At 39.9% G+C, this 25063-nt stretch overlaps 1 protein-coding gene across 1 annotated transcript in view; it reads left to right on the top strand.

Moving 5' to 3' along the window:
• LOC130141878 (potassium/sodium hyperpolarization-activated cyclic nucleotide-gated channel 1-like) overlaps window positions 1-22744 on the top strand; it is a 194435-nt gene extending 171691 nt beyond the window's left edge. Inside the window, exons 7-8 of the mRNA XM_056323145.1 lie at window positions 15016-15180; window positions 21357-22744. Coding sequence (XP_056179120.1) covers window positions 15016-15180; window positions 21357-22147 — 956 coding nt within the window. The 3' untranslated portion in view covers window positions 22148-22744. The remainder of the gene's footprint in view (window positions 1-15015; window positions 15181-21356) is intronic.
• The last annotated feature ends 2319 nt before the right edge of the window (window positions 22745-25063 follow it).

Below are 25063 nucleotides of genomic sequence, written 5' to 3'. Positions count from 1 at the left end.
GGCTTTTAGAGCTCCTTTAATCATCATCATAAGCTCTGGCTCTGCAAGTTCTCCTTCCCTTCTGGAAAGTCCTTTTCCTCCCTTTATTTTTATAACATTTAGTTCATGGAATACTTTAGATTTTAAAATATTTTATTTTGTCTAAATTATTTAGTACTGTTTTCACAACCCAAAAGGAATTGTTTAGGATGACCTCCTTCCCCTTGGAGCCAATGACTAAGTTCGTGATACCCTTGGACTGAATTAAGATGAAATGACACCAACCAACCAGTTTTATAATTAATAAATACAAAATACAAGATGTGGTTAGATACGATAGCTCAATAGTGATTACTTTAACTGGATAAGCAAGTCCCGTGCCACGCGCTGTCACTATTCAATAAAGAGAGGAGAGGAGAAGAAGGGGGGGGGGGGGAGGGGAGAGAAAAGAGAGATCACCACCCATGGATCCAGCAGCATCCCGTTGGTCCTCTTCACCCTAGGCATCTTGGTGGGGAGGTCCCACCCAAGCTTTCATCAATTCGGGTTTATGCTCTCAAGAGGATGCCTCCTCATTTACATACAAAGTGAGGGTGGGTGTGGTCTGTGCCTGCACAAGTTCAACATGTGAGCAGTGGTGGTCGCAAGTTGTCCTCATCAGCAGTCGTGAGGGGTGAGCGCCCCCAAAAGCTTTCAGCAACCCCTGCTGTGCACATGAGCAGTTGCCTTATGTTACCACAGAAGTCTCTTCCAGGAAGCGCTAGCTAGATCTCACCTTCATGAGACCTAAAGCCATTCCATCCTGTACCACCTTGGGGTTACCAAATTAGGCAACAGCAACTCACTTTGCAGCAACAGCTCATTTTAATTCCTCTCCAATTTGAGCAGAACCGCTTTTTTCACCAGTTCCACTTGAATATGTGCACCAAGAAATGTTTAGGGCAATTATTAATATATTGGTTCCTTACAACTGTTTTAACAGCTATCCTTACACACTTGAAATTGTATCTTGCATTGCTTCAGTTTGTAGAAGGCCAGTTAGAACTACTTTGACCTACCTATTATTGATGGAGCTTTTCCCCATTTCTGAACAGCAACTGTCAGTATATTTTAGACCAGTGTATTGGAAAATAACACCATGTGAAATGTTGAGTCACTTCAGATTACATTTTGCCACTTTGTTTTTTTTTCTGGGTACACTCTAGGTACTTCCTTTTGATGGTCTACTTTTAAGAATTTGCAGTATAATATTGATGATAAATAGAGAAAATGCTGTTAAAGTGCCTGACCACTCACTGCTTTACACCTCGTAATTTTGTTGTGGTTTAACCTTAGCTGGCAACCAAGTACCACACAGCCACTCGCTCACTCCTCCCCTCCCCTGGTGAGATGGGGAGGAGAATTGGAAAAAAGGTAAAACCCATGAGTTAAGACCAGTTTAATAATTGTAATACAGTAAAATATAACAATAATATTAGTAATAATAGTAATGAAAAGGGAGATAACAAAAAGAGAGAGAGAAATAAAACCCACGAGAAACAAATTATGCACAATACAACTGCTCACCACCCACTGACTGATGCCCAGACAGTCCCCAAGCAGTGATCGGCACCTCCTGGCCAACTCCCCCAGTTTATATACTGAGCATGATGTTCTATGGTATGGAATATCCCTTTGACTAATTTAGATCAGCTGTCCTGGTTGTGCTTGCTCCCAGCTTTTTGTGTACCTGCTCACTGGCAGAGCGTGGGAAACTGAAAAGTCCTTGATTTAGAGTAAGCACTACTTAGCAAGAACTAAAAACATCAGTGTGTTATCAACATTATTCTCATACTAAATCCAAAACACAGCACTGCACCAGCTACTAAGAAGAAAATTAACTCTGTCACAGCCAAAACCAGGACAAATTTATACCTGGACAATATTATATGATACAGTTTTACATTTTGCAAAAACACTGCATATGGCTACTTCTTATTCAAGGTAGTGGTGAATTAAGTCTCTCAGTATTCATACTCCAATTCAGTACTGCACTGAAATACATAATTAATTATAACTAGCCTCCCTGAGGTGTGATCATTCACATTCTTAATCGCAAGCACACTGCTTTAAAGGAGCAGAATCTCCCCATCTCCTTACCAACTCATTAATAAAATACTTTTAAGGTGAACAGTAAAAAACATTTCTCTAAAAGTATTGTCTGCAAGAGGTCCTAAAATTGGAATTTTTTTGGCACAGACTAGTCTGCCATTTTGCGTATACAATTTCCTAATAGTATAGCACAACTCCTTGTTCTGCATTATGTTGTTCTTTTGACAACATATTTTATATAGAAAACACCATGCAGTCAGAAGAACTTGCTATTTATCCTTTTTAAAAGTCTAAGAGTCTTAAAGAAGTTAGAAAGAAAATAACTTACTCTGCAATGCTAGAAGGTATAAGTGGATATGGTTTTAGGAGTTTTATTAATTAGCAAAATCTAAAATGTATATTTACAATGTTAATAATAATGCTAATAATTTCTAGTATCTAAATAACAAAGTATTCAAACTAAATTCTAATTCTGATTTTGTGCATTCATGAATATTATAAATAGCTTTTAGTTTAGTTTTTATATCTAATAGTGTCAATACTAGACACAAGCAAAATGTCACATCAGTATAGCTTGGAAATCTGAAGTGACCAATACAGATAAACCAAAAGATTATTTTGCAAGTACCTTCACTTTTACACAGTAGAATTTAAACTAAATATTTGAGTATAGATTAAATATTTAATCTAAATATTTGATTCAGAACTGAGAGTCTCTGATAATTTCTTTAATAATTTAATGGAAAATAATGAAGTGCAATATTTTTACAGTCCATTTAAATTCAAGTTGAATAGTCTAATTTGTATCTGTTATTTTTTGCCAAACTCAGGGTGACAAGGGCATAACACTGAATACATAAGGAACTAAGTGGCTTTTTTTCAAAGGCAACAGGCATCCATCTGTCACGGTCCACTCAGTGGACTTGTGATGGTTCGTTTACTATGATCTTGAAGCACAAAAATCAAGGCTACCACGCCAAAGGGTTATGCTTCAATTAAACAGCACAATTTTATTGTTTGCCCGTAAAGTGGCGTGCAATAGGTAAAAAGACAGAAAGTGAAGGAAAAGATAAAGTAAAAAGAAAAAGGAAAGAGGATTATAGCTACCACCATGGGTCCAAGGCGTCCCTATGGTCCCAGGTCCAGGCAGCGTCCTGCCGGTTCTTCCGATTATCACGATCCTTGGTGGGGGAGATCTCCTAAAATTCGGTTGCTAAAGAGTCCTCTTTTATGCCGAGCAATACATGTTGCTCCTCCTCTGGCCCATAGATTGTTGTCGGTCTCTGCTTCTCGAGCAAGGTTATCACGCATGTTATGGTTTGTTGTAACGACAACAGTTGTTATGCGACCTTATCATAGTTGTTCCTTCCAGCGCTAGGTATCAGGGAGTGGCATAGTACTCCTCGTACCATGCAGTTCTTCTTCAGGGTCTCTGCGTCTCAGTGTCCATGAGGACCACATTCTATCTCCAGGTCTCTGTTAGCAATGTTGAGACAATATCGTTCTCTTTAGACCGACTCTTACACCATCTGAACAAAAGTAGGCATAAATGAATGGAACAAAGACACTTTTGGACTTTGACCCAGCCAGTATAAAAGCTGAATCTGTACTTAGGCATATTATCTCAAAATCTAAGGTTATTTTTTAATATGAAAATTAAATTAATATCATCCAAATTATGAGTTTTTAAAAGATAATAGACTATCCTAGTCTCTCTTGGTAGAAAGAACATTTCATCAAAGTAGAATAAAAATATATGGATGCTCTATTATAAATAGCATTGAAGATAAAATAAGGACTTTCTATTTTATATAATGATTCTAAGCTTCTCTTCTATCTGTTCTCTTCTATCAGATCTTTCTCAGGAGAATTTGAGTTAACAAGAGAAAATAGGCAGGATGTAAGAAATATTGCTGCCTCTGCTCTAGTCATGAAAACTTGGACACAGCTATTTGCAGTACCTTCAGATAGAAAAAAAGAAAAGACAGGTCAGGATGGAATGTAAAATCTCTCTGGGCAGATAATATGCCACTTTTTATAAAGGCAATTGTATTCTAACCATGTATATTTGGCTGCCTGTCTAGATGTAAGTGTAATTATGACTAACAACCTTTCTGAAAAGAATTAAATTCTACTGTCAATATATATAAAGCATAAAAATTTGAAATATGCTTAATAGTGTATCAGTATTAACTTTACAGGAAATATGAGGCCGTAAAAAAAATTGTTATATATCAGTCTTGTAAAAAATTGTAAGTCATTAGAGAATGGCTAAAATTGATTCACTTATTGTATCCAAGCCTGCCTTGAAAATTAATATATGCCTAAAATGTCTTTCTCTGTATTAACATTTACCTATACACAGTAGATAATATTTTAAAGGTCCTTCCAAATTGTTTTAATGAATTTCACATGGAAATGATGAGGCATGTTCTGAGTAAGTCTCAAAACATCCAAAATAGTAACATGTTATCACACTGCTTTTGTCAGTGCTGCTATCAAGTAGTGTATTAAGCCTTACTCAATGAAATGGCCTGATAAGAACACAAGTTTTTCCAAGAAATGGGTTTCTTATCAGTAGGTGGCATAAAAGACAAATTTGGATCAAAGAAAGGCACATACTTTTAGGCTTGTTGACAAACCCTAAATAAATATGAGAAGTTGCTCACCCATTAGCAGACTTTGTTTTAAAAAAATAAGTATTTATCTATAAATCCTATCAATGTTGGGGTCAATGAAAGTTAGGCAATTCTTGTAAAAAAAAAAAATATCCCCCCAGGAAATTTGTGAAATAAATGTACCTCTCTTCCAATTAGAATAAAATAAGAATAGAACCTCTTTAATTAGACCACTTACTCTACCAAACATTTGACATATATACACAAAGGTTAAACAAATGAAGGCTTTGGAGGGAGACCTTTAGGGAAAAGAGTAAGGGAAAGAAATATAGCAAAAGACCTAATAATCAGCTTTCACCTTTATTTTAGATCAGGAAAATGGTTATGAAATACTGATCACGGATAGCCATCTCCAGCTGCTTCCAATTCATCTGTTTTGAACATTCCTTCTTGTTTCAGAGAGGCTTTGGGGACAAAAATTCCTTTTTTCAAATGTGGTGATTGTGCCCAAATTATAACATTCTGAATGAAAGGGATTGGTGTAATACTGTTTGTGGGGGGTGCTGATATCCCTTATCATCTGCTTCTTTGTCCTACTGACCATTTCCTTCCTCAAGAAGATTAAAACCATCATTATTACTTATTGGCTATTATACCGTATCATTATGTCATCCTTAAACAGGGGTCCTCAAACTTTTTAAACAGGGGGCCGACGCGCGGATGAAGTGGCAGGAAGTCATCTGCGGCTGCTTGGTTCCCCCCCCAACCCCCGGCGGGGGGGGTGGGGGGGGTCCTGTAAATACCGGGGGCCGGATTGAGGACCCTGGGGGGGCTGTATCCGGCCCGCGGGCTGTAGTTTGAGGACCCCTGTCTTTAAACATAGAAGCAAATGTTCTCTTCAGTCCCCATTTAATTCTCTTCCTGTCTTCAGATATATGACATATCTTCATGATGGAGAAATTATCTCATTCCGTAAGTGTGCTGGCAAGGAGGGACAGGTATTTGCAAACAAGAATCATGTTCCTAACATGCAATGACACAAGTCAGTAAGCATGAGTCTCTAGCTTACTGAATGAGATAAAATTTTACATTTTTAATTGCTATATTAATAGGGATGCAATTCACCTTTTTCAAATCTTTTTCTGTTTAAAAAGTTGACAATATTAACCTTGCTGGTTAGGGCACATGTTCTATTATTTCTTTTATTTGCCATCTTAAATTAAATAAAATTTGAAAAAATAAACAATGCTGAGAACTCATGTGTCAGGTTCTTCAGAGCCAGAAATCAAATGACTGGAAACAGGTAATTAAAATGTGAAAGAAACTGACCCAGTTTCTTTTATTTTTTTAAATAGGATGGATATATAAAGGCAACAGCTATCACAAATAGTTAAATTTACATTAACTTTAGGTAAAGAGTTCAAAAAGTGACAGGAGACTGAAACTGAGGGTTTAAGGAAGTTATTTTGGACCCTTAATTGTAATTGGACATTTTCAGTCCCTCTTCAAAATAGTAACTACTCAGCAGTGTATCCAGGCCTCCTTCATGAAGCCTCTCTCCAGTTTATGAGCCCAGATATCTGAAAGCAACTTTACAGACAATTGTTGGCAGGTTTTAAATGAAGAGGTAATGCAGGCACTATCTGCCTGCTCAGTCTGACAAACTGTCTTGTCTGCAATTACATATTTAGTGTAAATAAGGTAGGAAAAGATGTAGGTTTTGCATACTTTTCATTTGGACAGTCCAGATTACAGACCTGGCTGTAAAAGGCAGTTATTGCCTCCATTTCCCTTCCTCCTTAAATTCACTCCTTTGTTGCGGTTGTTAAAGAATTTCCACAAGCCAAATGGGTTTCTCTAGGTTTGCTTTTAATCGCAACTCAGAGTTGGGCCATCACCTCAGTGAGTGGCAACTCGAAATTTTTAATTTTACATTTTATATAGGTTTCTTTAAAGCAATTACATAATCCCTAAAGTGCAATCATAAGAGTCCACCTAAAGTTTCATCATCTTTTTGATTCTTCTGTTCTTCTTGGTCGGCTGGAAAGTACTTTGAATTCTCATCCATCAGCTGATTCTCATCGTTCAATCCAATTGTCGATCACGAAGATCATGCTGTTCTCTTCTTGACTCAAAATCATAAAAGTCATTTATATCTAATAACAATCATTTGACAGGCTTATTTGATTATTACTTACTGTTTAACATATACATTTATTTTTATCTACTGATTAACTCAGTTGAAGGCTAAATCAGTCATGGAAAGAATCATACAATGGACTTGGTTATATTGTAATTGCTGCACCTGTGTTTTCACTGCTGCTAACAATTAATCTTACTACTTTAACCTACACAATACTGCTATTAATCTATGATTAACCTTTAAAAGCGGTAATGTTCTTGTTGAGGAGTGACTATATTTTAAAGTTTTATAAATATAGGACTAAATTCTGAGCTAAGTGTTACCTGAGCCTTTTAATTTCCATCCACTCCATAGATATGGATTTGTGGGATATGAATTACTTTTTCTTTTTTTTTTTCCCCTCCACAGTCTTGACTATTGTGAATGCAAATACTGTTTTGTGAAAAAAACCCTTATATAGCTATCTGGCATAGCATTTTATTATTATTGTAGAGAAAATAAATTACTGAAACTTATTTAATTTGTGTAAGTTACATTCTGGCTAATAATAAGACTTGGTGTTAGTAATTTTAGTGGCTATAACAAAAAGCAGCATATCCCTGGGTTTTCCATTTTATGCACTAATGATAATATATTAAAAGATAAAAATAATATTTTAAAAAGTTAAAAAAATAGTTACAGAAAGATGTATTTTATGCTTTCCAGAGTTTAATAAAGACAAAGGAGACATACATACAAATGTATCTATTAAAGCAATCACATTTTTATCATATGAAATAGCTTCTCTCTGTTTTCTGTATTAGAGATGGTTAAGTCAACACAGAGCTGGAAAATTATTCCATTTCTGAAGGATTATCCATTTCTCAAGAAGCCTATTGATTTTTTTTTAATTGCTTGAAGTTTATATAATCCTTTGCTAAAGAAAAAATCAAAGGGATTATCATCAGCAAGAATATGCTTCATGTTTCCCTGCAGTTGTGACAACTTCTTGTGCATCGATATGGAATGATCGGAAAGGTTCATACAACACATCCCTTCCAAATCCTTCACAACCGTGTCCATGTGCTAATAGCAAAAAAATCTACTGCAGCTTTATTTTGTAATGTAGCATGCCTAACACTATCTACATCAACACTATCTCTGTCCCCACATATCAGAAAGACTCCCGGTGGCAACTGATAACCCCCTGATACATCTTTATGGAAACCCCTCAGTTTTCAATTTACTCCAAATAGGTGAACCGGTTAGATTTTGAAACCCTGTATAAAACCCCTGTTCACCTTGACATGTTAGCCATAACTGCCACGGGTCACCAAACCAAATTACTTCAGTGCCATTCATGGGCTGAAGTGGTGATGACATGTGGGTACAGTCTGCCATACCAGTTGCAGTTACATTAACATATTCAACAGGTAAAACGCTAGCCAATAGGTCTAACTCCTGCAAAGGTAAATGATGTGGCTGATTTAAATCCTCAATAACTATCTTCTGCCACGCTGCATTACGCAGAGAAGGCCAAACATATTGCCCGTTTGGACTCATACATGTACCATTCTGATTGGAAGTCAGATCCACTGTTTTAACATTCCAAAAACCATCAACATTTGTTTCATTCTCTTGCAGGGGAATACCAATTAAACAAATTCTAAAGGGGTTGTCTGCCTGTTGCAGACTTAAAAGTCTGTTATTCCTGTGATATTTGCCCATGTCACCCATATGTTTGTCCTAGGCAAGGTGTCAAAAATACTTTGGCCAATGGGTATAAAATTCATCAAGACTGTAAACCAAGTCCACCAAACTTGTTTACTCCTAAAATTTATTTGTTTGGTTGTTTGTTTGGTTTTTTTTTTCACATTCCACCCCACAAAACTGTGCTTTCACAGATTCTGATGATGTATGCTGTCTCCAATCAGCATGGTATTACACTAGTCGTATGTTTTCTCTTGCTTCATGCCCGGTTATTAATCAAACACATACACTCTTTACACCATTTACATTTAAACTTTGGCTTACAGAACTGTTTTACCCCACATAGCATACATTGGCATAATATCCGCGGGTTACGTCCTTTACAACATAGACAGTTTGCTCGCTCTGAGTCTTCTCTTCTGTCTTCTGACCTTGACATGCAGGTCGCACAAACTTGCTAGGGATCCATGTAGGTCCTTTATCTGTGGAGATACAAAAATAACCTCTACCGATAAATAACACCGGATTAGGTCCTTCCCATACGCCTGAAGCCATATTTTTATACAGAACATTCAAACCAGGAACTGTAGTTGTTTGGTTCCCTCGCGCTGTTTGGTGATGTATAACAACAGGTGGTCCCTCTCTACCCTCCATAAGGGAGAGATAGTTTAAGGTAAACAACACCTTAGTCAACCTTAGATTTCGTGTTTCTCAGGGCTTGCTCTGCACCTGGCTTCTTGTTTGTGCATAGCTTGTTTTCTTTCTCCCACTGCTTGTTCCAAGGACAATTTAAAGCTGCTCTGCAGCTTCAACTAACAGGCCTGGGTTGTCCAACCCAGACAGTGGTAACATATGTCCTCGGTCCTTTAAAAATCCCTCTACACAGCCTCGTTAACAACATGGAGATTGATCATAGATTTGCTAGAACAATCAGAAGTGGATGGAGAGACAAACCCTGTATTAAAAATGCTAATAGACATATTTGAAAGTAGAGGCATAAGGTATGATGAGACTGCAATAAGAACTCTGCTGGGGTGGTGTAAAAAGAATGATTTGCCATTTATGGTGAAAAATGTCTCCAGCATTCAGATATGAAATGCTGGAAAGTTATTTTCTGGGGCTGCCACGAGAGGGGACAAAATTGCTACAGCATCATTGACAGCATGGAGATTGGTCTTAGATTTACTTGAACAATCAGAAGCGGACAGGGAGACAAAGGCTGCAGTTGAAATACCCACATCCCTGGTTGCAGAGATGATGCCCAATAAGGTACCTTCGGTGCCATCAGATTCTCTGCCATCGCCTGATTCACACAGTCAGGGCTGACAGGAGTAGCAGAGCGCTGCTGGGTTGAGCAGGCAGAGTTGCTTCCCTCTGGGGTGGCAGGGGAATCCAGTCATTGTCCTGTTGCCTGACTGTGATCCTGAGCCACCTGTGATAGGCTTATTGGAGGAGACCTCAGGTCATGTTCAACAACCAGTCCGAATTAATGCATCGGGACCAGATCCTGCCAAATTCTGGAAAAAGTTGTGGGAACAAGCACTTGTGGAAGGCGATATTGATGCCACAACTGCCATGGGGGGCAGGGTGTTAGCCTGCCCAGTGCTTTGAAGGGATGGTAATGCTCCCCCTGAGTGGTAACCTTTCAGCTGTGGAGTGATAAAAGAATTAAGATCAACCTGTATGCAGTGTGGAATAGGCTCACCCTACGCTCAATCATTGTTACGTAGTCTTTTCACAGCAGAGCTTACTGCTTATGATTGCTGTATGATTGTGCAAATTATATTGACCCCCTATACAAATGTTACTTTTTGAGTCAAATTGGAGGTGCTTGGCAAATGAGCAATCATTGATGAATTTAGAATACCCCCAGGATGATCCACGTTTTGGGGCAGGGATTCCACAATTGATGGGGGAGGCTCCAGTTAACTCTCCTCAGTTACAAGCTCGCTTACATCCTTTAGTCCTGCAGCAGGAAAAAGAGTTAGCTCTCCAAGCTTTATTGCAGGTCCCAGATCGTGGCGCTCCACAGCAATTGTGGACCACAATAAAACAAGGTCCAAATGAGGGGTATGTGTCATTCCTAGATAGGTTGAGAGACTCCTTGGATGAGCAAATACAGAATGGGGCAGCTAAGGAAGCATTGTTAGTTCAATTAGCTAAGGACAATGCGAATGAGGATTGCACAAAGGTGATTGCAGACATGCAAATTGTAATCTCGCTTTAATAGAATTAATGGATGTATGTGGGAAGGTAGGAACCGCTGCCTTCCAAATGGAGCATCTGGCAGAGACCTTTGCTGATGCAGTCAGGGTTGTCTGCCATTATTACACACGTGGGCAAGAAGGTCACTTAAAGGACTGTCCCAAGAGATCGAGGTCAGGAAGGAGTGATGGCTCTGGTTTGGTATGCTGTTGATGTAGCAAACTAGGGCATTTTGCAAAATACTGTAGTTCTAAGTTTAACACTCAAGGACAGTTACTTGCAGGTGGCAACAGAAAGCAGGGAAATGGAGGGAGGAATGCAGGGAGGAACCGTGTGATGATACAAATGAATCCTCCACAACAATTCCAGGCTTATGCAGCCAACTTGCAGCCCCAACTTCAGGGAGCGCTGGATTGGATGTTACCGCAGCAACTGCCATCACAATAGAGGATGATAAAGTACATAAGGTCCCACTGAATACTGTGGGACCCATTGGCAATAGATTGAGCTCACTGTTGCTTGCTCTAGTGTAACATTACAGGATTTGTTTGTCTTACCAGGAGTCATTGATGCTGATTATATGGGTCAGATTCAAGCAATGGTGTGGACCACCCCCCATGTCAATTCCTGAAGGTAGCTGGATTGCACAATTAATTTCTTTCTGGGTGCAAGTTAATTATGCCCATGACAAAGTCTGGGGCAAAAAGGGTTTGGTTCAACAGGAACACCACAAATTTTCTGGACTCGGGGCATACAAAACGCTCGACCAACTCTAACCTTTAAAATCACCTTAGCCAAAGGGACCCCTTCCACAATACAGGTGACCGGAATGATTGACATGGGAGCAGATGTAACTTTTATATCTGCACGCATTTGGCCTTGCTCTTGGCCTGTCTGTTCGGCAGGAGTGGGTGGTGTGACACAAAGTGTCCAAAGTCAGTAGTATACGGTGCAAGTTTGAAACCCTGAAGGCCAGACAGCAGCAATCAGTCCCTACGTGCTTGATGTCCCTCTGCACTTGTGGGGACGGGATGTTTTGGGACAATGGGGAGTTATCATTGGTACCCAGAAGGATTTTTAATAGGGGCCGCTGTGATGGAGGGTGTACAAAGACCTGTTCTGCCTTTGACTTGGAAGACAGATACCCCTGTTTGGGTGGAACAGTGACCCCTTCCTGAGGAAAAGTGTGTAGCCCTCCAACAGTTAGTAGAAGAACAATTAGCACAAGGTCACCTAGAACCTTCCCATAGTCCTTGGAATACCCCTGTGTTTGTGATAAAAAAGAAATCGGGCAAATGGTGCCTGTTACAAGATTTAAGGAAAGTAAATGATGTAATGGAGGGAATGGGAGCCCTGCAATCGGGCATGCCTTCCCCAATGATGATCCCATGAAACTGGGACATTTTGGTAATTGATTTAAAAGATTGTTTTTTCAGTATTCCTTTACATGAAGCTGATAATGTAAATTTGCTTTTTCAATACCTAGCAGAAACAGTATGACTCCTTGTAAGTGATACCAATGGACGGTGTTGCCGCAGGGTATAAAAAACAGTCCTACTATATGTCAGTGGTATGTAGCAAAGGCATTGTCACCTGTACAGGAACAATTTCCACAAGTGCATTGCTATCATATGGATGATATTCTTGTATCGGCTGCAAATAAGGCTGAACTTCAACAAGTGTATCTAGTTTTGCAGCAGTTGTTGGCCACCTTTGGGCTACGTATAGCACCAGAAAAGATTCCACAACAAGCCCCGTGGAAATACTTGGGAGATAAAGTGCTATATCAAACACTTAAGCCACAGTCTATCCAGCTCCGAGTAAATGTCAGAACCCTAAATGATTTGCAAAAATTATTAGGGACCATAAATTGGGTAAGGCCATATTTGGGCCTTACAACAGACCAATTGAAACCACTCTTTGATCTATTGAAGGGTGACACTGATTTAATGTCTCCCCGATCACTAATTAAAGAAGCCACCTCAGCCCTAGAGAGGGTGGCTGATGGTCTGCAACAAAAAAGGGTACTCTGTGTAGACTTAGAAACTCCAATAAGTTTATATATTGTCATTGCTAGCTATCATCCCATGGGATTGTTGGGCCAATGGAATGAGTGCTAGCAGGATCCGCTACATGTCTTAGAATAGTTATTTTTATCTGTACAACCACGGAAGACAGTGAGCACTCAGATTGAACTAGTATCAAAAATCATCACCAAAGGACATACACCGTGTGTTCAACTCATGGGCCAGTATCCTAATTACTTGATAATTCCTATTGAACACTATTACATAAGCTGGTATTTGGCAAACAGTTTACTGTTTCAGTTAGCTCTGGAAGGATTTAAGGTACATATATCCTATCATCTTCCCAGTCATAAATTGTTGCAAACTTATTCGGACATACAAATACTTCAAAAGCTGCTGGCAGCAGATGGCCCAGTGCAAGGCCCTATGGTCTTTACGGATGCTTCTGGGAAACTGGGAAAGGCAGTGGTCATTTGGCATGATGGGAAGCAATGGCGAGAACTGATACACTTAACACAGGGATCACCTCAATTGGTTGAACTTAGTGCTGTCATTGTTGTCTTTAAAATGTTTTCTCTATGTGCTGTAAACATTGTTACAGACTCTGCTTATGTTGTAGATGTCACGTGATGTATTGACTGCACACTGCTTAAGGAGGTAAATTCAGAACAACTATTTTTTTTGTTAAAGCATTATGGGTAATAGTGAGCCAACATACACATAGATATTACATTCCGCACGTCCGCAGTCACACTGGATTGCCAGGATTCATCTGTGAAGGAAATGCCCATGCTGATGCTCTTGCAGCTCCCACTTGGACTCCTCCAGTGCCGGATCTGATACGACAGGCCCTCATGTCTCATCAATTTTTTCATCAGGGTGCTTGGGCACTTGTCTGTCAATTTAAAATATCTTTTGAGGGTGCAAAATCCATCATCGCTGCTTGTCCGGAGTGTCAGCGATTGGGTCCTGGGCTGATGTTTCCACAAGGGGTCAATCCACGTGGATATCAGAACTTGGATCAGTGGCAAACTGACGTCACACATGTGCCTTCTTTTGGTTGTTTACAGTACGTTCATGTCTCCATTGATACCTTCTCAAAAGTTGTGTGAGCATCTGCCTATACTGGGGAGAAGGCTCTGGATGCTATTTCACAACTTCAACAGGCTTGGGCTGCTCTGGGGGTTCCGAAGCATCTCAAGACAGTAACATGTAACATGTCTGAATATTGAAGCCTTCAGTTGGGAAACTTCCCTAAGATGGATTTATGTGTCTTTCTTATTCTGTCTTGTATGTTTTGCTGTTATAAGCCTCAGGCACTGGCTTTGGCCTTTATCCAGTAACCCTCTTCCTGTGGGTTCAGGAATTGGCTGTTGTAGGATTGGGGCTGTTTCTTGGGACTCTGCGTATGGCTTTGGTCTCTTCTGTTTGAGAATGGTGAATTCCTGCTTGAGGCACTTGCAGAGAAAGTCTACTAGACTATTCACATGGAGTAAGCGGAGGTTAAAAGAGTTCTAGTTTTTTAGCCCAATGAGGAAAAAAAGTCTAAAATCATAAGTTTACTCTCCCAAAATGCCTAGGACTTAAAACCTAAGATAACAGAAGGCATTTTCATGCCTGAAGCATTTTTTCTTAGAGCAGTTCTTATATTCAAATATCATGATATCATGTATTAAATAAGTTTAGTAAATCTAGTGAATGATTGTCAGTGGAGTATTTCCAAAAAAATCAATATAATCACTTGGGTTAACTGAGTCAGCAAGCTGTGTTTGACAGCGGATGGATCATTTCTTACAACTTAAAGAAGATATTTTTAAAAAGGCCTGATGAAATCAGTGTCTAGGCCAGGGGTCCTCAAACTTTTTAAACAGGGGGCTGGTGCGCGGATGAAGTGCCAGGAAGTCATCTGTGGCTGCTTGGTTTCCCCCCCCCAACACCCGCTGGGGGGCAGGGGGGTTCTGTAAATACCGGGGGACGGATTGAGGACCCTGGGGGGCCGTATCCGGCCTGTGGGCCATAGTTTGTGGTCCCCTCGTCTAGACTGAGAAAACTTATAAACATGGCTCTTAAAGGAGATTAGTTATTTTTTCAGAGTAGCAAAAATAGAATCAAACATCTTCAGAATTGCCTCTGCAACCTTGCGTAGACAGCAATAGAAAAATTGCTGCTGAGTACTGTTAGTGTTAAGTCACTTCCTAGCTTTTAAGTTTCACATGGTTCACTAACTTTGTTTCCTGTGTGTATTAAATTTTTCTCTTCCCAGAGATTTGCCTTTTGACCAAGGGCCGTCGAACTGCCAGTGTACGAGCAGACACGTACTGTCGCCTGTATTCCCTCTCAGTGGACAACTTCAACGAGGTTCTGGAAGAGTACCCCATGATGAGAAGGGCCTTTGAAACAGTGGCAATTGATAGACTTGACAGGATAGGTATTATTATTTTTTTTACATGTTTGGAATTCTTAAAACCTTTCTATCTTTTCTTTTCCTTGAGTTGAAGGATAAAATGTCCAGATGAAAGCTTTCTTAAAAATTTTGTATTGTATACAATCACAAGTTTATATATGTTATCAGAGGCCGCGCACTTTAAACAGATTGGTTCTTTAAACTACACATTACATACTAGGCAATCTCTAATCGGTTAACTACAAACAAAGAACACTTTAAGTAAGTTTCTACAGTCATCAATTAGCACAAACTTGTTTTTTCTCTTTTGGGCCATCTGTTCCTCATTCCCTTATCTTTTCTCGGCCTGACTCATCCTGTCGGTTGTTATCTATTCACATTCCTTGTCCTCCCGAGGTTTATGGCCAACAAGCTCCAGCACATCCCCGCTTATCAGCTGGACCGTACTGGGAGGCTTGCCTCTCAGGCCCTGTCCCACATCTCCCCCTACCTGTTGCACAAAAAGAACTTTCTTCATTGAGTGTGTTATCCACTTTTGTAGACACTGCAACAAACAGGGTAAAAAGTTTATCCAACCAATCCCAGCTGTTGTCTTGTGAAAGTTTAAAGACTCCAGCTTCACGTTGTTGAATGCTGGCATGAACTGATTCCGAGTGGTCAGAGAGATTCATGCAGCACATGCCATCAATATCCTCACAGCCGTGTCCTTGCGCTAAAAGCAAAAAATCTATAGCGGCCCTATTTTGCAGTGAAGCATGGCGAACACTGTCTGCATCTAATAAAAGACCCGACAATGCATTGCTAGTAGCATTCATTTGTTTAGCAAGCCAGCAGCCAAACTTATCTAAAGTCGCTAATGCTTTTCCAGTGGCCGCTCCAGGCATAAAAAGGGAGGCAGCAAAGCGTTGACTAAAAGACCAAAACTCCACGCAGTCATCACAATTGGGAGCATATGCATGAATGCCATGCTTTGCCCTATGAGACAGACGGTGCTGTAAAATCAGATGTATTAGGAGTCAGGACAGAAAGGCGTCCGAAGCTACATGGACCTAACAGTATTAATTCCATTAACAAGACAGCCTTCACACCATTGTTTGGCTAATACTACTCTACACCACCATTCCTTTTTACAGTTATAGCACACACATAAGACCCAAGGCTTACAGCGCCCGCATATAGTGACGTACGGAGTTAGACTCTATAACTCAAAAGTTATAAAGTAGGTATGTTTATTGCGCGCATGTGCACGGGGGATCGCTCCTCCACAAGCGTGCATACCCAAAGTGATGAACCATCTCACATTTATACAATAAAACAAATGAATATTCAATTAACGCCTATACATATTCGTTACCTAAACCCCGCTTCGTATGTTAATTAGCTTATCAGTCCTTTGCCTGGAATGTGGCGGTCTTGCAGGTTTGTAGGTGATTCATGTTCTTGTGACCATCCAATCTTCTCCAGCAAGGAGACTTAGCACTCCCTTCCTCTAGATAGCCTTGGAATGTCTCTCACCCTTTTCTCATTCTTTTTTAAATAGCCCCTTTGTTAGAGGAAGAAGGGCAGGCGTGTCGTGTCCCGTCCAGTCCCGTGTCGTGTCCCCCCCACCCCACCCCCATCTCCCCTTTGTTAGAGGAAGAGGGGCAGGCGTCTCCTCAAAGCTGTGTGCCTATGTGACCAGACACCGCACCCATGACCAGTCACCATACCCACATTCCCGAGCAGACGTATACAATCACAGTCGGTGTCCATTGTCCCCATTTCACACTATTTCTCCATATCAATAGTACAATAAATTCCCACGACTGATACTTCTCTACATTGATTAGTCATTTTCAGTCCACAGGGTTCAGTTTATACTGCTTCAGTTATTTGTGATCCCAGAAGGTTCAGAAACTTGTTGATCGAGGGGATGATCCGGAGGATGATCGGAGTCCTCACTGGATGATTGTTGGTAGGGATTCACGGAAGGGTCGTATGTTCTTCGCCGGAATCCACCTGGGGCCTTTTTCTGTGGAAACACAAGCATAACCTCTTCCCCATGTCACAAGAGGATATGGTCCCATAATCTTACCTGTTTCTGGATCACGGACCAACACCAGAGGTTTAATTCGTGCCTCAAGTGAAGCATTCGCATTAAAATGCCGAACTATCAGAGGATTATTATCTATTAAAGAACAATTCAAAAAATTGAAAACATACAGAGCTTTCTTTACTCGTTCCTCAGGGGTTGCAGTCCCCATTCCCCCTTTTTGTTGTTGTAGTAAGCGTTTCAAAGACTGATGAGAGTGTTCAATCAAAGATTGACCTGTAGGGGAATGAGGAGTACCGGTAATGTGGGTTATGCCCCATGAGTCAAGAAAGTCCTTTGTTGCAGCTGAGATATATGCGGGACCGTTGTCCGTTTTTATTTGGGAGGGTATGCCCAAGACGGCAAAAGCATGCATCAAATGCTTGCGGACATCACCAGCTTTCTCTCCTGTGTAACAAGAAGAAAACAGAGCACCTGAAAAGTTGTCAATAGAGGAATGGACATATTTTAATTTACCAAACTCTGGATAATGTGTAACGTCCATTTGCCATAGTTGTAAGCTCTGTAGTCCTCTAGGATTAACCCCTCCTGCTATGGATGGAAAAGAATGCCTTTGGCAGTCAGGACATACGGCGATAATATTAGACGCTTGATGGGAGGTAAGCCCAAACTGCCGTTTGAGACCTCCAGCATTCTGGTGAAAGAAAGAATGGCTTAGTTTAGCCTGTGCTAGACTATCTGGTAGGACTTGTACTGGTAAATTGAGCATATCAGCTCGTCGATTCCCTTCTGTAATAAAGCCAGGTAAAGAGGTATGTGCCCTGACATGCATAACAAAATAGGGGTGAGGGCGAGAGTCTAAGAGAAAGACAAGCTCTTGTAATAAGGCAAACAGTTCAGAATGTGAGACATCACGTAGTACAGATGCCTCAGCTCGTTCTACACACCAGCCCCGGATCAAAGGGGTCTTCCTTTGGGGGGTAACCCGTGGCACAAACCTTCAAGGGGTCAGGCGGTTTTGGGTCCTCCGGCGGTAATGGAGGTACTGTAGGAGAGTTTCCATCTCCCCCTGCCCCCCCCCCCCCCCCCCCCCCCGCTTTGTCTCTGTGACTTTTTTCCTGTGCTTTCAAAATCTTAAAAAAGCTTTTCCACCATGGGAGCATGCGCTGCGCTTCAGCATCCCCCGATGTAGCCGCATCCCATAGTTTTACCCCCACATCATCCCAAAGTTCTCACGTAAAAATATTAGATGCAGTTACAGCGGGTACTTTCACCTGTACCCATCTAAGGATTGCCTTGAGATCATGCCCCGGAATATTCTTTTCATGCTTATTAAGGAGAGCTTTCATAAGCTCATATATGTTTCTTTTGGGGGAAGACGCCTGATTCCCCGTGTTTCCCACAGCTCACCTCTAAATTCCAGAGGGACTTTTTTTCAATTCCTGCTTCCTTTCAGCAGCTCATTCAACGTTCTGTGGGACTCACGACCTGCCGCTCAGCCTGGTGGTTCATAAACCCATCATGTCGGGGTCACCAGTTTGCCACGATGAGAGACGGGACGCTGCTTGATGCAAGCAAATGTCGATTTATTGTGTACAATCACAAGTTTATACATGTTATCAGAGGCCGGGGCGCTTTAAACAGATTGGTTCTTTAAACTACACATTACATACTAGGCAATCCCTGATTGGTGGTTAACTACAAAGGCCACTTTAAGTAAGTTTTTACAGTCATCAATTAACAGCAACCTGTTACTTCTCCTTGGCGCCATCTGTTCCTCATTCCCTTATCTTTTCTCAGCATGACTCATCCTGTCGATTGTTATCTATTCACATTCCTTGTCCTCCCAGGGTTTGTGGCCTACAAACTCAAGTACATTCCTTTCAGCTAACTGGTTGTTACTTATGGTCCTGATTTCCAGGCCCCCTCCTGCAAGAAGTAACAAGTTTGTGCTAATTGATGACTGTAGAAACTTACTTAAAGTGTTCTTTGTTTGTAGTTAACCAATTAGGGATTGCCTAGTATGTAATGCTTAGCTTAAAGAACCAATCTGTTTAAAGCGCGCAGCTTCTGAAAACATATATAAACTCGTGATTGTGTACAATAAATCAACATCTTGCTTGTATCAAGCTATGTCCCGTCTCTTCATTCGCCCCAACTTCTCTTTTGGGCCATCTGTTCCTCATTCCCTTATCTTTTCTCGGCCTGACTCATCCTGTCGGTTGTTATCTATTCACATTCCTTGTCCTCCCGAGGTTAGTAGCAGTCCTCCCAAGGTTTTATGGCCATCCTCCCAAGGTTTATGGCCAACAAGCTCCAGCACATCCCTGCTTATCGGCTGGACCATACTTGGAGACTTGCCTCTCAGGCCCTGTCCCACAATTTTGTTTCTGTTATGCTGCAGTAAATGTTCTGCTGATCTATGAATAAAATGTGTCCAGACAAGAAATTCTGCAAGCTCACTTTTTAGTATTTAAAACTTTTGACTTTTGGAAAACTCTCATAGTCCTCTGAGGATTATTTTGTATACTTTAATTTTCATTAGTATTACTTATTAATCCCACATTTCTTTTGCTGCCCTCAGCACTCATAGGGTTTATTGCAGTTTCATAAGCAGTGGATGACATTTTCCTACATAAATACTTTACAGGTGACATCTATAATGCTGGGAAGAGCTGAAGTCTCTCAGCACTCACAAAACCCATGTTTGTTGAAGTGATTTTTTTTTTTTTTTTTTTTGCAGCAGGGCTCTTGTTTTCCTCACAACATGGGTGCTGCTAGCATTGATGGCTGCACACTGGCATTACTGAGATCTACTTGAAATCAGGAAAGCAGGCCAATGATATCCAAGTGAAAGGCAGAATGATATGGCAGATTATCAAAACAGTGTGTGTGGAGTCTGCTGTTGTGCATCCAGACATTCTGGACTTCTCTAATAGGACATACTAGATAAAAATATATGGTCTTTGGTCAGGAGAAATGCACTCTGATCAGCATTATTGACGCTGGTTTCAAAATGCAGCTATGCCTAAAATATTTATCCCAATTAGGAAGAAAACTTGTTTAATATATTAAATGTTTAATAAATAAATACATGTATACAGGTTTCAAATATTTAATAGACTTGTTTTAGTATTTTGCAGATTGTGAACAGTCAGTGCATTAATTTATGTTTTCAAGACTTTTCAAAGCCTTATAATTTGTTTTTCAAGACTGTCTGGAAATGTAGTCCAACTCAAAGTAATATGTGCTTAAGTGATATTAGTAGTAAAGTCCAGTCTGCTCTTGGAGTAGTAATCCCATCTGAAGTGCTATCTACACAGGACAAAAGATAAAATATGAACCATTTTATTGAAAAATAAGAAACAATTGAGTGCAATTGTGTTCCTGTGCATCTGATGACACAGAATAGTGTCTACATCTTGCAGACACCAAGAGCCATCAAGCAAACATCAGGACACAGTGTATAGCATTCTTTATTGTGTAGGCAGTTTTAACATTAGCTGTGAGTTCATATTAATTCAAAAATATTTAAAAAGAAGATTTCTTGCAAGCTAGTGGTCACTGGTTACTAATGTCTAATAATTAGTTCCAGGCAATGTGCTAAATGGCAGATATATTTATAACTTGTGTAATAGTTTAGTGGAAATTAGGATCATTTTTCAATGGGAAAGACATACATGCAGAGCCTGGTGGTTTTTTTCACCCTGTTTTTCAGTAAATTACCATGGTTACACTTTCAGAATAATTGTAGTAATAGCAGTGCACTACAAGTGAAGAGGCACAGAAAGTTCAGGTGTCTGAGCACAATGGTGTTATGAAAACCTGCCATGTTGGTACAAAGAGAGGGGAAACTGGGTGTACATGGAGACCAGCTGTCAGGAGCTGCATGCCAGCATGACTTGCTGCAGCACTGGTACCTGGAGAGGCTCAGCACTGTTCTGCCTCAAGGGAGGAGGTCTTCAGTCCTTGGGTCCTGGGGAGATTGGTGCAGTGCAGCCTATCACAGTGGGCTCCCTGCTGAGCTGTGGCCAGGGCTCAACCCTGTGTTTGCTCAGGCTTTTACAATGCCAATGTGGCCCTCAGTGATGGGGGTTGAAATGCAAGGTCAGAGTGAGGGTCTGCCTCTGTGTGTCAGGCTTGCTAACTCTTCTGCCTCTCTGTAAAGGGAAGAAGAACTCTATCCTCCTGCAGAAGTTCCAGAAGGACCTCAACACTGGGGTTTTCAACAACCAGGAAAATGAGGTCTTAAAGCAGATTGTGAAGCATGACAGAGAGATGGTGCAGACCATTGCCCCAGTGAGCTTGCAGCAGATGCCTGTGCTGAACTCCAGCACCTCCACTGCCACCTCATCATTACACATCAGGATGCAGTCCCCTTCCATTTACACCACAAGCAGCCTTTCTCATGGAAACTTGCACTCCACCTCGCTCAGCACACAGATGTCCCAGCAAGCCATCATCCTCTCACCCTGCTCCTACACCACTGCAATCTGCAGCCCACCTGTACAGAGCCCTCTCGCTGGTCGAACTTTCCAGTATGTCTCATCAACCACCTCACAACTCTCTCTCATGCAGCAGCAACCGCAGGCACAGAAGAATGAGGTACACAAGAGCACCCAGGCCCTCTACCACACCAATCTGACCCAGGAGGTGCGGCCCCTCTCTGCCTCGCAGCCTTCCCTGCCCCATGAGATCTCTACCCTGATCACCAGGCCTCACCCCACTGTGGAAGAGTCCCTTGCCTCCCTCCCACAGCCCACCCCTGGTACAAGCATGCCCCCAGCCAGTCAGGCCACCGTCCCCCAGCGTGTCTCACTCTTCAGACAGATGTCCTCAGGAGCCATACCCCCAAACCGGGTGGCCACACCACCCACAGCCTGTCTGCAAAGGGATTTTTCCACAGTCTTAAGCACAGAGCCTGAGGGAGACAAACCACGGTTCGCATCAAACTTATGATTCCTGGTAACTGTGAGCAACAGACTTGTAATGAACTGAGAACCATCCATGGAACAGTTTTAGCTTATTTCCTAATGTACCCCAGCAGTCCACTATGAGAAAAATATTTTAGACAGCTTTTCCCTTGAATGTAAAAATTATATATATATATATATATATATGAAAGAATTTTAAAAACTTGTTGGAATTCATCTTCTTTTCTTGCAACCATTAAAGAACTCTAAATTCAGCTGTAATATTATTTATTTTTAACATGTTGACTTTAAAATCAGTCTGACAGATTTCTCTGTTTATGAGGTTTTCTATTTTCATGCAAAAACTGTCAACACAGTAAAAAAGTTCAAACATATATATTAAAAAATCAATGCAACTATAATATAACACTGAGTGATATTCTGAAACCTTCATTATTTAATGTATTACATATATGTTGTTAATTTGTCAGGAAGAATTCAGTTGTTGTTTCCTATTGCATTTCATATTTTAGCACTTTCCATTCAGAATTAGATTTAAAACCAAATAATTGCCAACACCTGCAATCAAAATGCTGGCACTAGCACTCTTCTGGATAGATTGTAACCTCATGACATGTTGACTGTTCTGCTCTTTCAGAAAAATGGGCGGACTTCAGTCTTCACATTGCTAAAGACTTTTACAAAGACTATAAATATTGCCATTATAAATAACTTTTTAGACACCCCCCCAAAAAAAAAGCTGCTGTTGCTGTATCATTGCAAAGTCTTTGTTTAGGAATTTAGGTTCAGCTCTTCACTTTGAAATTTACAGTTTTAAAATTTATTGAACCTAAGTGCAACATAAGTGTTGAATTGTAATGCAGTGGCTTTAATGTTACTTTTACATGCAATGTTTTATGTAAAAATGTATGCTTGATCCTGCAAGCCACTTGTACTTCACCAGTGCCATCACTTTTCTTCTCCTTGCCCTCAATAGCATCTGAAAATTTTCCATGCATGCTTTGGAGAACCAAAAAAAAAAAAGACAATAAAAATAGGTTTGGTCGGCCATTTTAGGAAAAGGCTTTATGGTATCTTAGGAACTAATAACCATTCATTAATTGTGTCTACCTTAAAATTACTATAATTCTGACTTTGAATCTCTGGTTGAAGTCTAGAAGTGAGGTTTTTCATTTAAAGGATTATTTGTAAACCATAGCTTGATTTAGGCTTTCAGGTGCTTTCTGTGTCTTCACTGTAGTTTTGTATTCGATATATAAATATAATATAGCATCAAATCTATCTGGAAATGCACGATTTGCTCTGTGTATATTGTAATTAAATGGCTAGTATATCCTAAGGCATGTAGTGCCAAGCATAGCCCATAGGTATGAGGTTTATTTTTTATGTCTTCAAAACAGTAAGGAAATGGTGACAGAAAGCAGGGTTAAAGCATACTGTTCTGTGAACGTTTTGTTGTTTGCTCAAACCTTCACATTATGTTATCCACAAAAAAGTTCTTTCGTAATCATTTGTGTCTGATTTGTCACATTAAATAGAGATTGAAACTAAATGTGTCATAATTTAACTCATTGAAAAATCAGCATTATGGATATGATACAAGCTATATTCTGTTCCTTAAAACCCAGCTGACTCATGAAGGAAGTGAATGCAAAGGACTGATTCTTTTCCCATTAATGCTGAGTTTAACAATGCATTGAAAAATTAAATAATATCACAAACTACATAATGCAATGAATCCAGATGTACTTGAGAGCCAAGTAAATATTATAAAGCTCCACAGAGCTTGAACCCATGCTGCCTGTTATGCCTGTTACACCTTTTAATAAAGTGGTACATCAAATACATTTTTAAAAAAAAACTTCCAGTTTTTGCTGACTCCCACTCACCATTAAAAATCAATGTAATTAACCCATTAACATGCTGCTGCCATTAATTCAAGTGGCCCAGAATAGTATACGAAGAAGCGATTGTTTAAAAGTGTTTGGAACATTATGGATACACTGCAAGACCATTTACTTCAGTTAATTAAGATCATATACTGATCTTTCACACTGTTTAAGGTTTACATTTGCTAGGAGAAATGGGGTTAGTAGTGAAATATTTTTATATATTTTTTTTATTTTAAGCACTATGAAGAAATATTAATTCATATGGTCTTTCAGCAAAACCATAATAATTTTTAAATGAATTTGTAATAGAGTGGACAATATCTAGGATTTGTAACTTAATTTAAAAAATGGTACAGAGTATAAAATTATATATGTGTATATATATGTTTGTACGAATGTCTATGTACTTAGATTAAGAAACAAATTGCTAACATTCCTGTAATACAAAGGTTCATTGCTAGTTTCAGAAGTGACCTATTTTCTCTGTACATAAGTAAGCCCATAAGTATGAAATCTCACATCTGTACAGGATGAAACGTATTAATGAAAAATGTTGAATTTTACTGCTGCTGGGAAGACTATAAATCTGATTCTTATAATAACTGTATGGCCAGGGATGAGTTAGATATTTTTTCTTTTGTCTTTGCGCAAAGCCATAAATATAAATATAAATATAATATTATTAATAATTTGAAGAAAATATATACAATAAAACCATGAATATTTTTTGGTTCCAATATCTTTATAAGTGGGCAAGTTTTGCTTTACCATGAAAGAAGAGCTGTTTGCTTTTTTCTTTGTTCTGAGCCCCAGAAATTATATGCACTAAGTGTGGGGAGGTGGAGAAAAAAAAGTCTGAGTCATTATCTGAATAGTAGGAAAAAGAGGGCTTAGAAATTCAAGGATGCTACCTTATTTACTCAAGCATTTCCTAAGGAATAGTTCCTGTGTAGTTTAGAGGAATTCATTTTTTTAAAAAAAATTCTCACTAAACTCTCATTTAATCTATTACCACTAACTTGTAATATTTCTTGAGTACAAATATTTCA

Source organism: Falco biarmicus, chromosome W, assembly GCF_023638135.1.
Source record: "Falco biarmicus isolate bFalBia1 chromosome W, bFalBia1.pri, whole genome shotgun sequence".
Lineage (NCBI taxonomy): Eukaryota > Metazoa > Chordata > Aves > Falconiformes > Falconidae > Falco > Falco biarmicus.
Note: the sequence above shows the minus strand (reverse complement) of the source record. Positions and strands in the feature narration are given on the sequence as shown.